Raw genomic sequence first — 17,053 nt, 5'->3', positions numbered from 1 at the left:
ATGTGCAGAGCCAAAGGATTTAGGTTAAGCAATTCCACTTAACTTCCCAGTTCTCTCACGCAAAAATCTGCAAGAGGCAATGCTCACATGATACCTCCCTTGTTTCAAATAGCATGATATCTCTCTCCCCACTGCCTGCCTCAGATACCTTTTTGGTGGCCTCTGAAATCTCATTCCTTTCCTCTGAACCTTTCATTATGACTAACATTTTACTAGTCTTTCATCAAGCCCAGTGCCCTTATTGCACACTATTCTCTTTGATTTTATTCTCTTTGATTCTCCTCTCCCTCCATATTATTTGAAATCTGTGTCCTGTGGCAAGGACTGTGTTAATTTGCATAGTGCATCAATATCTGGACAAATAATAATTAGGGTTTGAAGTTTCAATATAAACTAGAGCTTCAAGGCACTTGCTTTTCTCTCTGAGCTGCTCTTAATCAGCTACCTAGCCTCTGAGATTATGCTGCTTTCCAGTTTTCAGGTATTATTTTTTTTTATGAACACATTTACTTGTAAGTCACGAATCAGTGGCCCATGGTGAGAAAGAAATCTTTGTATAATTATCTAGTTAATTGTGGTCATGTACATGCCTATATTGGGTTCTCCAGTGTCTCATAAGGCATAACAATAGAGATGCACGTCTTTTTAGAATTCCCCATTCACTGGTGTAAAAACATTTGTTTTACTTTGGTCAGACATCAATGAGCAACGAAGCAGATCTGCTTCATGGAGCACTCTTTAGTAGGCAAGAGCTTTGGGTGACAACACTGTGCATATGTTTTCAGTGCATGCTGTTTACCTTTCTATTATTAGAACTTTCCACTTCCTCTCTGCTGCTCCAGGCCAGGAAAGAGGTTTCTGCACCGCCACCACTGCTGAGCCAGAATCTTCCACCCCATTTACCACTGAAATATTGAAAGGAGAAAGGAAATGGTCTGAGACTGTTTAAGGCTGCCAAAGCAGAGCTCTTTCTCCACCAGTGACTATTGCTCTGGCCCAGTCTTCTAACTATCATCCCTCTGTAGGGATGCCTCAGACAGTATTTTCCCCTGGTCTGGTTCACATGCCTAAAGGGGAGTGAAAGTACTAAGCATGCCCCCTTACCCTGTCTCTGACATCTTGGGACATCGATACAGGTGTACAGTGGTACCTCAGGTTAAGTACTTAATTCGTTCCGGAGGTCTGCTCTTAACCTGAAACTGTTCTTAACCTGAAGCACCACTTTAGCTAATGGGGCCTCCTGCCGCCACCGCACCACCGGAGCACAATTTCTGTTTTCATCCTGAAGCAAAGTTCTTAACCCGAGCTACTATTTCTGGGTTAGCAGAGTCTGCAACCTGAAGCGTATGTAACCTGAAGCGTATATAACCCAAGGTACCACTGTAGATCCAGATCACGTATATAGACCCACATTACACAGTCAGTTACTAGGCCTTATCTGGGAAATTGAGCGTTTGAATGCAAAAGCCTTGCACAGACAGTGTCATAACTCAAGACCTGGGGATCTTGTAGTGCACTACATAGGATGCTGATGAGGACATGTTTCCTCAAGGGAGAACCATCAGTATCTTATTAGAAACCCTCTTTACTGAAAGACACAGATGTGCAACTATCCTCTGACTTAGAGGATGGGTTCCCACTTTACCTCTATCTCTTTAGACTCACTAGAACAGTAGAAAATAATTTTAGGGTCTTTCATCCAGTCAATTCCAGGGAGGTGGAGCAACAGGCATCAGTTGGCTCTAATTCAACCAACAAGACCCACTTGGAGCTGTCCAAGGTCCTCTTCTTGTCTCCTCTGCTTGACTTTGACCAGACACAACCCATTTCCATGTGAACCTCAAGCTCCCATGGAACTGGCAGACTTCCCAGAATGTTGGAGGCAGGACAGGCACAAACAACATTGCTTTCCTCCACGCCTATGGGCTGGATTGGGAGAGGTATTGTTGCACGTGGCTCAGCTCAATCCATACTGGAACAGGGCATTGCCGTTTATTTATTGCACTCTCAGAGACCGAAAAAGAATTGAGAAGGTGCTCGGGGCATTAGCCTACTAGATGCAATAGTTGCTGACAACTTTCAAAACTGTGATAGTTTGAAATACTGATCAGAAATAAACCACAACAAAGGCCGCTGAACCAGTCAAACTCGGGAGAAGTGGAAAGGCTTGAAGCAAATGGTCATTAATTCACAGACACAGGACTCTGAAGCAAGACAGGAACAGGCTGTTGCTGTGTGTCACTGCAGTAGAACCAATGCAGCAGAGCAAGTGCTGAGCCCAGGCCTTGACTACAGCAGCCAACAGGTTTCGTTCTGCTAGGCAAGAGCAGGTAACCAGACCAGTGCTGAAGTTTCACACAGTTTGCCAACTAGGGAGTCCGATGTTGCACATGCCTGTTCCCTTCTCTGTTTGAAGTGTGTACTGTGGGGCCAGAGCTTACACAGTCCTAGGCAGCTCTCATGAAATGGGTTTCATAGCTCAGATCCCAGATGCCTTGACATGAGGGGGTCTGCAAATAAGGCACAACAGCAGTAGCCTTGTTTTCTGCAAATGAATGTGGGTCTAATACGCTGTAAGACCTCATTGGCATACTGACAAATTATTTTCAAAGTGTCACAGTGTTTTTTAAATTCAGAGGAAATAATGTGTGTGTGTGGGGGGAGACCCTCACGTGCCATTTCATAGAATAAATTCTAGGGAAGCTTCAACATTTGTTTGTTTGTTGCAGGTATTAGTCATTCTACAGACCTAAGCCCTCATAAAGCAGTGTGCAGAGAAAAATAAAAACAATATAACTGCAGGTAGAACATGAATCACTGGTTAGATACAGATAGAGAGGCATGAGAGTAGGGATGGAGGAGGAAACCATTTAAAGCAGATTTATACATGGATTTTGGCAGTTCCAGCTGAACCCAGCTTAGCTTGCATTGGATTGCCTCTTGCAGCAAACACCTGCTCAAGTCTGAGCCACTTATGCGTTGCTGCTTTAAAAAGCAAACCAACTATACAAAAATATTTATTGTATACTTATAACACATAAAAGAATTAAGACTCACTATATTTATGCAGTATGATTTTCTATTAATGTAAATTAATTAATTAATTAATTAAATTTATATACCACTATATGCCCAACTAAGGGATGCGGGTGGTGCTGTGGGTTAAACCACAGAGCCTAGGACTTGCCAGTCAGAAGGTCTGCGATTTGAATCCCGCAACGGGGTGAGGTCCCATTGCTTGGTCCCTGCTCCTGCCAACTTAGCAGTTCGGAAGCACGTCAAAGTGCAAGTAGATAAATAGGTACCGCTCCGGCGGGAAGGTAAACGGCGTTTCCGTGTGCTGCTCTGGTTCGCCAGAAGCAGCTTAGTCATGCTGGCCACATGACCCGGAAGCTGTACGCTGCCTCCCTTGGCCAATAAAGCGAGATGAGTGCCGCAACCCCAGAGCCGGCCACGACTGGACCTAATTGTCAGGGGTCCCTTTACCTTTATATGCCAAACTAGACCTCCAAGTGGTTTAGTCAGTTATATGTGCTGTTGTCTGTCTCTGTTTATGTGCTAGTCACTCTAGAAACCAATTGCATATAATCATAGAATTGTAGAGTGGGAAGCTTTTCTCCAAGAATATCATGAGGGACTTTGTCAAAAGCCTTGCTGAAAGCAAGATACGCTATGTCCAGGACATTCCCCTGATCCACAAAGCTTGTAACTTCGATGGCCTTGGATGGCAGAGCAGTATTTAACATTGCTTCCAACCCCCTCAGCCAGCTTTAAGGTTGCTCAATTAATTAAAAATTATAGTTCCAGTGACAAGCAGTAAACACAATACAGAAACTTCTAAGTTATTAATGGATTTTTAAAGAGCCTCAAAAACACATTCCTCTTCAATACATTTGAGAAAAGTTTCTTAATGAAGGTCTTTTTGGTATGACTTACCAGGGGGGAAGCTGGCTTTTAATCCCTTAGATTAACATAATGAGTTTGTTTATTTTTAGGCGTGGGATGGGGAGTGTTTTCCGAGAAATCACTGACAGAAACTGCAAGCTGTACAATTTTAAACTAAGTGATAATTATGCTTTTCAGGGATTTATTTTGAAGTTTGAAACATTCTTTATTATAGCGTAGTTTCAGAGTTAATTGCGGGAGGAGAATAGTTAATAACTCTCTCCTAATTTTATCCACGCCAACAGAACACTGTTGTGATAAATTTAGCTTAATGCCAAATATTTCATATTTTTTACATGCCACAATACTTGCAAAAAAACATAATAATATATATAAAGTGTAAAAATGTGATCATGTTGAGTATCTGCAGTTGGGGGGGTAGTACAATGTAAAATCTCAGGAATAATGGTCAAATGTGCAATTTTTATTCATTAATATATTTCCTCTATTACTGTTTGGCTCCTGGGAATATATTAGAATAAGAATGACTATGCTCTGTAAATAATTACAGAAGAATGTGTGCAGTTATACCATGGCTTCTGTTTTCTTTTGGATTTTGAATTAAGAGTTTCCTGTCTGCTTCTGTCACTCAAGCAGGGCTGGTCTGCCCATGAAGCAAGGCGAGGCAGCTGCCTTGGGTGGCAGATCTGGACCCACTAGAAGGGGCAGCAGATTAGCCTGTTACCTTCTCTTCCACCCCACCCTTCTCCAGCGCCATTTCCTCCCCTCTCATTCCATTGGTGATATTAACTTTCCTCTATCGTTTCAAGGCTGATCTTCACTCTCCCCTTTCATTCTTCAGTCCCCTCTCTCACTTCAACTGGCAGGGGAGTTGCCATTTTGTGGTTCGCCTCAGGTGCCAAATGTCTTGGGGCAAGTCCTGATCTCAAGCCACAGTCAACAACGTTTGGAAGCCTCTTGTAATAATACCTTTATTGTCATTGTACAACCTGTGTACAATGAAAATAAATGAGCCTCCCTCCCCGCCCCCAAAACACTCAGTCTCATTGCACTCTGTGTGCTTATCGAACAGCACACCACCTCACAAGTCAATTTCGCTATGTTATTTCCCATTCAACAGCCTAACAGCCCACGGATAGAAGCTATTTTTTAACCTGTTGGTATGGCTGATTATACTTCTATATCTCCTGCCCAAGGGTAGAAGATTAAAGAGGTGATGGCCAGGGTGTGAGTCATTCCTGAGAATTTTTCTCACTCTCCTAAGGCAACGATCCCTTGCGATGTCATTTAGTGGACTCAAGGGACAGTCCATGATATCATGATCTGTATTCACCACCCTCTGTAGAGACTTTATGTCCGTGGCTGTCAGGCCAGCATACCACACTGTAGTACAATATGAAAGGACACTTTCTGTTGTGGACCGGTAAAAGGAGTTCATCAATTGTTGTTTAACATGATTCTTTTGCAAAACCCTGAGGAAATGGAGTCTCTGTTGGGCCTTTCTGACCACCTGAGTTATGTTGATTTTCCAAGTGAGGTCCTCACTAAGGTAAACTCCCAGGAATTTAAAGGAGGAGACGCTCTCCACACAGCCCCCCCCCCCGATATACAACGGGGCAGGTTCCCCTCTTTTCCTCCGGAAGAGCATTCAGGTAAGAATTGAATTCCCGGGGATTTATTCCATATGTTAAATCCACACACACACACAAATTGTAATGGTTGTAGGAAGTGTGGGATGATCCAGAGCTCATCTATCAAGTCCTGTGAAGACTTGAGGGGATCCCATTTGGGCCCCAAAATGTTCAACCACTGGCCTCCAAAGCCTGCTTTAAGAATTAGTGGTGATCTCACATGCCCTCTCTCATGTACTGAAAGCTGTTAGTATCGGCAGATAAAAGATTGGGCTAACTGGTGCCACCCACTTACATATCCTTTTAGTGTCTCAGAGGGGTTGTGTGAACCCTCCTGCTATTGCTTGTACTTGTGAAATGCCCAGACACCAATTCAATGATTCACTCAACCCTGAAAATAAGGCCTTTCTGAATCATACTAGTACTAAATGTTGAGGGGAAATTTAAGCTAAATAAATGTTTTCAATCCTGTTCATTTGTATCCTTAGGGTTTACCACTGTCTTATTGGACTGATGGTTTTCTTTTTTTCTTCTTCTCTCTCCCCCCCCCCCCTTCTATAGTCTACACATAAGTGATTTATGTTTATATTGTGATGACCATTGGCTATAGACGATGATAAAACCTGAAATGTTTCTACACAGTTCTGGAGGCCTAGAACCACTTTTGTTTATTTTATTTTTAAAAATTCTGATTGTGTAGAATTCAAGTTATTAATTGAGAGAGAGAGAGAGATCTTTCCTTCAACTTCATAAGTGGTATGAGTGGTTCTGTCAAATTTTGAATAAGACTTTAACTAGCAGTAATGGGTTCTGTGGCAATTACATGTTCAGAGGAATAATGTGAGAGTTTCTGAAACAGTGGTAATTCAGTTTCCTTTCTATGTAGACAGCTTTGAGAAGGTGAGATATTAGGGACAGTGTCGGAAATTGGAGACTCAAGCTGTGAACGTCAAATGCAACCGCAGGAATCCTTCATTTACTTGCATGAGTTCTCATATCCGTACAATATCTTGAAAACTTAGCTGCTGACATGGTGATTACCTTTGAGTCTCTTGAAGAATTTATACAATGCATGAATGAAAAAAAGATGCATGGAATGGTGTTAATCAAGTTGATATATCACAGGCAAGAAACCTCCAGCTCACAGACTCCATTTCTAGGCCTCTTCTGCCTCAGGGTAATTTTTATGTGAGTGAAGTGGTTGCTACTTACTGCAGCTCCATTTCACACAGCTCTGCTAACTGCACAACGGGGGTTGGGGAGGCTTATAATCTGGTTACTTCTCACACTAACTTGCCCCACCAATTTAGGGGCCAGTAGAAGAGGATGCTGTGGTGCAACTGTGCTATTTTCACCTCCAGTCAGTTGCTTTGCTGATGTTTAGCTGCTGGTGGCAAGGCAGCAGCAAGGTTGGCGCTGTGCAAATGCCCCAGTGGAGGCAATAGGGTGCTCCTTCCAGTGCTCCTGTCTTAGCAACCTCGCTGCCGCCTCACCTCTCTTCCTCCTTGAAGCAGCAGTGATGCAATTGACAAGAGATCAGGTGAGCGCTATCACCCCACCTCACTGTCCAGTGCACATCACTTGGGAAGAAAGGCAAACTACAGTGGTACCTCGGGTTAAGTACTTAATTCGTTCTGGAGGTCCGTACTTAACCTGAAACTGTTCTTAACCTGAAGCACCACTTCGGCTAATGGGGCCTTCTGCTGCTGCCGCGCCGCTGGAGCATGGTTTCTGTACTCAGCCTGAAGCAAAGTTCTTAACCTGAAGCACTATTTCTGGGTTAGCAGAGTCTGTAACCTAAAGCGTATGTAACCTGAGGTACCACTGTAATGTCAGTGTAGTGGAAGAAGTAAAGATCACCAGTGTTGAAGCAATGATTCTTCAACATCAACCTTGTTGGACTGGTCATGTTGTTCGAATGCCTGGTTATCATCTTCCAAAGCAACTACTCTATTCCCAACTTAAGAATGGAAAGCGAAATACCAGTGGACAACAAAAGAGGTTTAAAGATCCTCTCAAGGCAAATCTAAAAAAGAAAAGAAAAGTAGTATAAGCACTGATGACTGGGAAAGATTGGCCTATGAGCACTCCAATTAGAGAACAGCCTTTACCGAAGATGTTGTGGACTTTGAATAAGCACGAATTCAGGGCAAAAAGGAGAAAAGAGCTAAGAGGAATGCACGTTTTGCAAACCCTCACTGTGTCCCCTCACCTATGTCCCCACTGTGGAAGGACGTGTGGATCCAGAATTGGCCTCCACCGTCACTTACGGAATCACTGTTAAGAGCGTTTCCATGGAAGACAATCATACTCGGCTACGAGTGATCACCAAAGAAGAAGAAAGAACTATCTGACGATACTGCATCACTGATTTCTCCCATGGCATTTCCTGCCTTCAGACATTGCCAGAACGGTGTGAGAAGAAATCATAAGAAGATGGAGTTTGTCTTGGGAAGCAGCTTGTTTCAGCTAGGACAGGACTTTGGGGGCAGACATCCTGGCCCCGTTCAACATGATAAACAGCAGGAACCCTGGATGCATCAGGGCTACCTTACCACGTTTAGGAGTAAATGAAGTGAAATAATATGCATTTCCAGCTAAGAAGATGTGCCTCCAAAAGTCCAGAGTCATAAAATTACCAAACATCACCACTATTTTGCTTCGTAGTCACTTTCTTACATCCTCAGTAAGTCTGGCTGTGTGTTTCCTATAAACATATAACAGTTGTGGCTAGTAAAAAGCTAATTGATTCTAGCATGAGAGCTTCTATAAATAGCTCAATTGCTTATCCAGGCATTATGGTATTTTTGAGTGGAAATACATGGGTTTCCCGAGCATGTGGCAAAAAGTGACATCTATGCCTTTTCGTATTAATCCTGTCTATCACTGTCGGCTTCTAAATGTAACAGTGTTTTACAGCAATCCAATAGTGTCTCTGACTAACTGATTATGTTTATTAAAAACACATCAGTCACTTTTTCTCCAAATGGTAACTCCTACACCGAGTTATCAATAATAGTTTATAAGCAATGTAAATTAGAGCCTGGTTAGCTTCCTACTGATCTTTATTTTATTATTTTCAGTTCAACATAGCTGAAAGCACATTTGCTTCCAGAAGAAATGTTTGATACACATTAGCTCAACATGCACCTGTTGTTTAGTGTTAATTTCTCCTGTGCTCTACATTAGGTCATTAGCTCATGCCAGAAATTTTAAATATAACGATCATTTAAAAGGATTGTCCCACTCTAGTTGGCTTACTTAAATCAGCTATGATGCCAAGATAGGTCTTGATTCAGTTTTCCCCAAAGAAGTTTGATTGGTGTCTGCTTTAAAAGAGATCCAAAGCACTAGTCTATGGTGCTCGGAGCCATCCCCAATTCCCTATAATAATTAGAGTTGCCTCTGGGCAGTTCACATTTATCCCATCAGTGGAAGGTTTGTAATGGAGCCTACCTCTCCTTTGTAAGGCACAAGAAGTACACATTAGTCATTGTGTGTGTCTGTGTGTGTTGCATTAGCCACCGGCCTTCACCGCAAACCACCATCACATAAATCAAAACTATAAGCCTGGCAATTTAAATGAACGAAGATGTTTTGCACCTGCACAGCTCCTGGGTCTTGGAGACCAATGAGATCTCCTACTTCTGCTATGATCTTGGAGCTGGGGGGGGGGGGAGTGTCTGAATCTGCCACCTCCATACCAGCAAAAACTACATAGTGAAGGAAATAATGTTGATTAGTTGCTTTAAGTTTATTATTCATTTTGTTGTGCTGCTTTTTTCCGAGAAATGGCCACAAAAGTGAACTATGTAGTAACAAAAGGAACAATACAAGAAACATTTTTTAAAAAAACAACAACATAGACATGAATAAGATATCCTTGAAAAATGCACACAAAATGAGTAGCGCTTCCCCAAATGATAACAAACAGAGCCTCCTCTACTGGCCTCTAGCTGTGGATAGGTTATTGGCAGAGGCAGTCTCTAGCCAGACACCATGCATTTAAAGCTCATGACTTTCCCCAAATAATACTGGGGACTGTGTTGTGCCCCGCAGAGAGCTACAATTCCCAGCACCCTTCACTAACTATGGTTGTCAGGATCCTTTGGGGGAAGCCATGTGCTTTAAATGTATGTCAGAATTGTGACATGAGTCCCAAGTTGTTGCCAGGAGTTTGGGCAGTGTGCTGCAAGTCAAATGCAAAGCATAAGATTATACCACCCTCTAAAGGAGGGGTGGGGAGGCTTCCCTCCTCTCCCCTGTTGCCGTATCCATATCCCCACCCCAGTGCATGAATCATCACAAATGCAAGGGGATTTCCTCTCTCACTTCTCCCCACACACATCCCATGCCATCTCGAAATCTGCAATGAGAAAGACAGCTATCTCTTGCCAGAGGTCTGAACTGACCACTTGCAGACTTTGCCTTCCTTTCTCTACCCATTTTAGATGCCCGTCCCATTCTTCCCACCTTGGCCTCCCTCCAAGCTCCTCTCTCCATCTGCATGGAATTAAGCGAAAGGGTGCATATTTTCCATCCCTGTTATATGTCTTAGGAGGGATCCCCAGCAGCTGGGCTTTGACAGCTTCCCTCTTGTATCAACAACAATCTTTTCCCATTGAAACCATGGCAAACTGAGGCTGGGCTGCAGTGCCAGCATACCTGAGCACTCAGCTACCCCCCAAAAGACCAAGCCCTATCCGCTGGGCCATATTCATTGATTTATATATACATGTATCCTGCTCTTCTAGTGTCTATATACTGACTTAGAGTGGCTTGCAATAATTTTAAATTACTTAGTCAATTACCTTTCGTAAGCCACCTTGGGACTAACTTTAAATAAAGATTTGCATTATTTTAGGGCCTTCCTAAAGCTATTCAGGCTTGCAGCTGTGAAGATGTATGTTAATGCATATCTCTCAACAGATAGCTATTACTATTTCCTCCCACATTTTTAATTGTCTCTGCACTGGAAATTGTTTCTTTATACATATGTGTGGGGAACAACCTCCTGAGACCAGTATTCAGCCTGGGTGGGCTGCTGGTGGGTGGGAAAATGGTGCAAGATGCCAGACTCTACCTGATGGCTCTTAAGTCTCAAAGCAAGTCAAGGGAAGAAGAAGAAGAAGAAGAAGAAGAAGGAGGAGGAGGAGGAGGAGGAGGAGGAGGAGGAGGAGGAGGAGGAGGATTAGGAGGAGGAGGAGGAGGAGGAGGAGGTGGTACCAGTGGCATACTGAGGGAAGATAAAGGAAGTGGTGGGTTAACTCCTTCCTCCATGGTAAGCAGGTCTTCTGTGTGGGAAGTGGAAAAGTGACTGCAATCTGTGTGCCTGGTGGTCTTCATTTTATTGGCAAGGAGCAGCTGCTCTACACTTTGAGGTGTCTGGCCACCTGGGACTGCAAAAACGTGTTGCAAGTTTCATGCTGCATAGTGAAAAGGTTGAAATAAGTGTAATATACTTTTGAGTAAGAATCAGTGCTGAAAATCTTGCATCTGAATATAATTCTTATAGCACATTCCAGAATACCTGGTGTGTGTGTGCTCTTGTACTCTGTCTCTCTGTATATCTATAATTATATCTCTCTATATATTACTCTGTGTTTACCTTTATACCACACTGCTGTACTGCAAATTTATGTGTAGGCATGCACTCATGCATATAATATATACATTTTCTTCTGTTTTCATTTTTCAAGTTTGGGAATGAACTTCTTATATATTTCTGTTTGCCAGGAGTAATGTCCCTGCATTTTAAGACAAGAAAGAAATGTAGAGTAGAGGTTATTCAGAACAGAATTAACTTGCTTAGGTTGCCATGTATTTCACTAAAGCTTTAATGAGCCATTTTGCACGTTTTAAATGTTGTGACTGCAATTATTCTCACTGCTTCATCTACTCTCCAAAGGACTTTTGTAATTTCAGTATGGAACCACTTTTGACAGGTCATTTTAACTTATTTAGCTATGGAGGCTTCAAGTCTGAATTTTGTATTACTTAAATATGTTCTCAATGAATGTCAGCATGTTAGACATTTGCACGTGATATTTAGCTCCTGCACAGAATGAAAGGTTCTTGCACCAGGCTATGGATGACACCCTTCTCTGTGAATATTGGGCAACTTACAATTTTATTGGCCGTTGCCCAGATCCTTCTGTAGCATATTATGCATAGAAAAATGAATAGATATCACAAATCATTTGCTGTGTAGTGTTTTATTGACAAGTGCATCACTTTGCAAACCTTAAGGTGTTTACTGTGGAGTTGTCCCATAAGCTTTCATGAATAAATTCTTATCAAAATCAGTATGGTTATAAGTTACCATTGATCAGGTCCTAGTACTCAACAGATGTGTTTAAATGTATCAGTGAAAATGAAACAACCCCACTTCCTAACTATCCCAAAAAGCCCATACAAAACTTGCATGGTATACAAATGAGAGGATTTCTCCCTGCACTGAAATAAATATATGGCACAAGAACGCAAGAGAATCGTGACTGGCTCTTTTACTGTTCCTTAAAAAGTCTAAAATTCTGAAATATTTATTCAGTCATATCCCATCTGCTTGCTGTACTCAACTTCCAGGCTGTGAACTTATATTGAACTAAATGACCAACAATACAGTTGAAGCAATCACCCTGAAAATAAGTTGGAAATGCACTTCCTCTCTTTAAATAGCTATAAAATACACAGATTGTCTTCTCCTTTCTTTAGTTATCAGGATTTATTTGTTCTCTTGCTTCTAATATCCACTGAAGATATTTTCTGCCAGTATTAACTTCTTGGATCAATAATTTTTGATGGCAATCTTGAGGGAAGTTGGTGTCTGGCAGCTATCATAGCACTGTAGTCTCTTGTTGAAAAGCAGTTACCACAAACAAAATTGGCTCTATCTTTGGGAGTGATGTTCACAAGACTGCACATATTTTATAGTACAATTATCTAGGGTGGCTGTTGTGCCCTCTCTGTTTAGAAAAATAGGGTCACAGCTTGAACAATCCAGTTTTATGAGTTGGAGCGAGAGGCAATAAGTTTTCACATACAGTTTACATCAGGGATGCAGAACCTCTGACCCTCCAGTTGTTACTGGACTACAACTCCCATAATTCCTGACCTTTGACTATGCTGGCTGGCCATAGTGGGAATTGGGGTCCAACAACCTCTGAAGGGGCACAGCCTTCCCATCCTTGGTTCATATTTTCTGAAAGAGTGCGGAACTGCTCATATACTCAGATATACTGTACAGTGTGTGATCTACCATCCACATCTTGTGCTTGACACTGCCAGCTAGGCCACAAATTAAAACATCAGGCCTGATGCTTGTCAGTCATCCCCCTTATACCCCCACAAGTAAGAAGCAGGATCCTGAAGTTTGCCCTCCTTCCATATATTAAATTTATATTTTTATATTATATTGTTGAGAGGTGGGGGGGGGAGTAGGCTGTTTGCCATGACCCTTCCAACCCTTGGATCCAGCAAGTGTTCAAATATAAGCCAGGCTAGCTTCCAGATGAGGTGATTGCCTGGGTGATGGGCCATTAAGGGGAACAAACTGTTTCTATTGTATTTGCTAAAGGTGCTTATTAGCTGGTGTTTTTCAGTACTTAACTTTGAAGATCTTAGACTACAATCCTAACCCTACTTAAATAGGAGCGAGACCCATTGAATTCAATAGGACTTACTTCTGAGTAGATATGGTTATGATTGTGTTTCTCATTATTTGCTACTCCATATGGTGTTAAAATGCATCAGGAAAAATGCTCCAAGTAGAATGCTTGCTTCAGTTACAGTTTTTTGTATCATTATTTGTTTTCTCTTCATTGTAACAGATGGGTGCTCAGCTACACCAAGCACTTAAACAGTGGATTTGTCACAGGCTAATCTAGATTTTATTTTGCTTTTCTTGTAGAGTGCAGATATGAGTCCTGCAAGCAGTACCAACTCACTTCCTGTCAGCCCACTTACTGAAGAACTGTTGCCATTCAAGGTAAATAGCTTTCATCACAGAGTCAATGATACTTGCGGTATTTGACTTAAACAGGTGCATGCTTCCAAGTACCCTGGCTATAACTGCATGTTTACAAAAATCCTGAGGAGTTGACTGATATACAGAACGGCAAAGGATATGCTGGAAGCAGACTTGCACTCTTTGTGAGACATTAATGTTAGGCAAAACTTTAAGCCCTGTTTAAGACTCCAGGATCTTAAACCCTGGATCTCAATTTCCTTATGTTTGCTTTTAATCAGTATGTATCAGCATCTTTTAAAACTCCTGTTTGCCTTCTCAGCAAGCAGATGGGTGGGTGTGTATGGCTGTTGTGGTGTGGCATCTATCCTCCTCTACACCCAGAGAAGAAGCTGCTTCTCTTATCTACAGGAATAGCTGTGCCTTGTAAAACTACTGTGTGAGCACAGACATCCTAATCAAAAACCTTTATTCTTCCTGATCAGCCAAACAGCCCTGGGTTATGTCTCCACTTTGTCAATAGGGCATGTTAGGGGAACATGGCATAATGCATGGCCCACAATTATTATTTTATGACATCTGCTGAAGCCATCGTACTATCCAAAAGTACTTCTGTCACCCTGACAACATTTCTCTCTATTCCCTCTGGCACCAGGGTTGCTGCCTGCAGATGGGGTTTGCAAGTGGTTCAAGTCAAGTACAAACCTTATAGACCACAGTCCTCTTTATTTATTATTATTTATTTATTCCTTACATTTATTTACCACCGTTATCTTCCAAGGATTTCAAGGTGGTGTACACGGTTCTCCTCCTCCCCATTTCATTCTCACAACAACCTTGGGAGATAGGTCAGGCTAAGAGATAATGACTGGCCGCACTTCATGACTGAGTGGGGATTCAAACCCTCCTCTCTCAGGTCCTAGCTCAACACTCTAACCATTATGCCACACTGGTTCTCTTTGAAACACATTGCTCTGAAGAGTCACTCCTGTGCCATTGCCTGCTCTATCACTCCAGGTTCTGGATAACTTGGTGGTGACTGACAAGACTAGAAAATCTGTGGTTCTCCAGATGGCGTTGGACTACAGCTTTTATCTTCCTTGACAATTGCTCATGTTGACTAGCACTAATAGGAATTGAAGTACAACAACATCCAGGGAGCCCATCCCTGCATTAAGCTGTCCCTTTGGGAATTTGACACTGATTCTTCTGGATGACTGCTTTTTTTATACCTTCAATTTTAGGGTACTTGTTACCTTTCCAGCCATTGGGGCATGGACCTTACCACCTGAACCTAAGTGTGAACCTAAGTGACAGGCACATAGTATGCATGTATGTACAACCTAGGTTTCCCTTATCCCTCCATTCTTCCATCATGGAACTCAAGGTGGCATTCCTTCTGTATGTTTGTTTAGCTTCATCTCGACTACGGTCCTCCAGTCAATTTATATAAAGAGTGACTTGATATAAAGAATAACTTATGAGAAGGTGGTGATTTGTTGGCACCTGTTCGTTTGAAGAAGACTGAGAAGACAGGTGACAACTGTGTGTAGGCATACAGAGACACATTGTTGTATGCTCGATTTAAAAAATAGCAGGATATTAAAAATAAAACCAGGGGTACATTTGTTTTGGCTTTTGAAGGGAAGACTTCCAGCTTTCCTGTGGAACTCATGTAAACATTGAGGTCAGGCTCAGGGGAGATTCATGTGCAACTCCCAGCCAGCACCGTTGAGGGGAAATAAAAGTAATATAAAATGCAACCGTTTCTGTTATTGCTTGCTGACTTGCTCCAGGAGAGAGCAACGTTGTTTCAGCAGTAACGTGAGTGAATGATTTCATATGCAAAAACCCTTTCCAAATACTGTCAGTCTATAATAGTGGTTTGTGATGACAGGGAATGTATTACTGTGGCCAATTTGATAGTCGTACTTCCCAACTTCCTGTGAAGTGAGCAGTAATGTTTAGCTGTTTAATTTGATTTGTTTTGGGCAGTTCTGAGAAAAGCAATTGTCACTTAACAACAGGGTAGAAGAATTGGGCCTCTGTGGGATAGTAAACTATGGTTTACTTTTGAATTTGAAATAAGTTTTAGCTGTGTCTTTGGAATATCAGTTCTGACCTAAGAAGAAGGGGGTGCCCTTTCAATGTGTTTGCTGTACAAACGTGGGTGGCACTGTGGTCTAAACCACTGAGCCTCTTGGGCTTGACCATGGTAAGGTCAGCAGTTTGAAACCACATGATGGGATGAGCTCCTGTTCCTCTGTCCCAGCTCCTGCCAAGCTAGCAGTTCGAAAGCACACCAGCATGAGTAGATAAATAGGTACTGCTGTGGTGGGAAGGTAGTGTTTCTGTGTGCCCTGGCTTCCATCACAGTGTACTGTTGCATCAGAAGCAGTTAGTCATGCTGGCCACATGACCCAGAAAAGCTAACTGCAGACAAACACTGGCTTCCTTGGTCTGAAAGCGGAGATGAGTGCCATAGTCGAATTCAGCTAGACTTAACTAGACTTACCTTTACCTTTACCTGTACAAACTAACCTCATCACAGATGACCTGGCTTTCTAATAAAGCTTATATGGACAGGCAGTATGGGATTCATAGAGCATGTGAATTCTGGGACATCATATCTGAAATCCAAGCAGAGAGAAGTAAGGAAATCCAAGCAGAGAGAAGTGTGTGTGTGTGTGTGTGTGTGTGTGTGTGTGTGTGTGTGAGATTTACTCTTCCTTTCATACATTGTATTTGGTTTTTTTTCTTACAAGAGAACCTGTTCAAACTTTTTACAGCATATTGATTAAGATTTGGTAGGAACCTGATACATTGCTTTATGGGCTGGGTCTGTCCCACCTCAGCAGTTCCTGGCATACATTTTGGGGCGAGTCTATCAGCAGATAAATGGCCTTTCCCTCTCTAAAAGAAGAAAGGTACAGATGGCATTAGGAGGTGGGTTAAATAGCTTGCTCCTGATATAAAACGTACAGAGCAAATGTGCGGCTGAGGCATAGAGGGACAAAGGTCAGCTTTCATATCTATGAATAGCACTAAAGCTGTTGCTCTTGCACATTAGGCCTGAGGACTCAATCACAGGAAATTTGGAATTAAAATCACCACTGTGCCTCCTACTGTGCCATTTCCTCAGCAGCTCATAACATCCTCAGTGTTGCTGCACACCCAGCTGCCATCTATAGGGGGTCCTTCAGGCTTTTTTATGTGGCATTGTTTTTGACACTCAGTCTGAGAAATAAAAAAAAATGATATGAGAGCAGTTTGGGGAGCACTCAGAGGCGGTTCCATCCCTAGCTCAGTGCAAGTGGTGCCAGCTGGGCTAAAATTTTATTGAATGAATTAACAGAGCATTTTTCTGTGACTTCAGGTGGTAGTAAAAAATAGAAAACAGGATGGTGATGGGGCATGTCACGGTGTACATAATTAGCAGCAGCAGCAAATAGAGACTGAAGACTCGGCCTCACACTTACCCTTATTGAGGCGAGTCAATCAGAACTGTACACAGTACTTCAAATGCAGTTGCACCATAGATTTGTGTAAC

At 42.3% G+C, this 17,053-nt stretch overlaps 1 protein-coding gene across 5 annotated transcripts in view; it reads left to right on the top strand.

Moving 5' to 3' along the window:
* The window catches only part of CCSER1 (coiled-coil serine rich protein 1), a 701,519-nt gene that overhangs the window by 325,283 nt on the left and 359,183 nt on the right, over positions 1-17,053 (top strand). For all 5 annotated transcript variants that reach the window (XM_053404078.1, XM_053404076.1, XM_053404077.1 and 2 more), the window contains one exon: positions 13,447-13,524. In XM_053404078.1, coding sequence (XP_053260053.1) covers positions 13,447-13,524 — 78 coding nt within the window. The remainder of the gene's footprint in view (positions 1-13,446; positions 13,525-17,053) is intronic.

Source organism: Podarcis raffonei, chromosome 9 (genome assembly GCF_027172205.1).
Source record: "Podarcis raffonei isolate rPodRaf1 chromosome 9, rPodRaf1.pri, whole genome shotgun sequence".
Classification (NCBI taxonomy): Eukaryota; Metazoa; Chordata; class Lepidosauria; order Squamata; family Lacertidae; genus Podarcis; species Podarcis raffonei.
The sequence above is the reverse complement of the archived record's forward strand: the minus strand, read 5'-3'. Positions and strand labels throughout refer to the sequence as shown.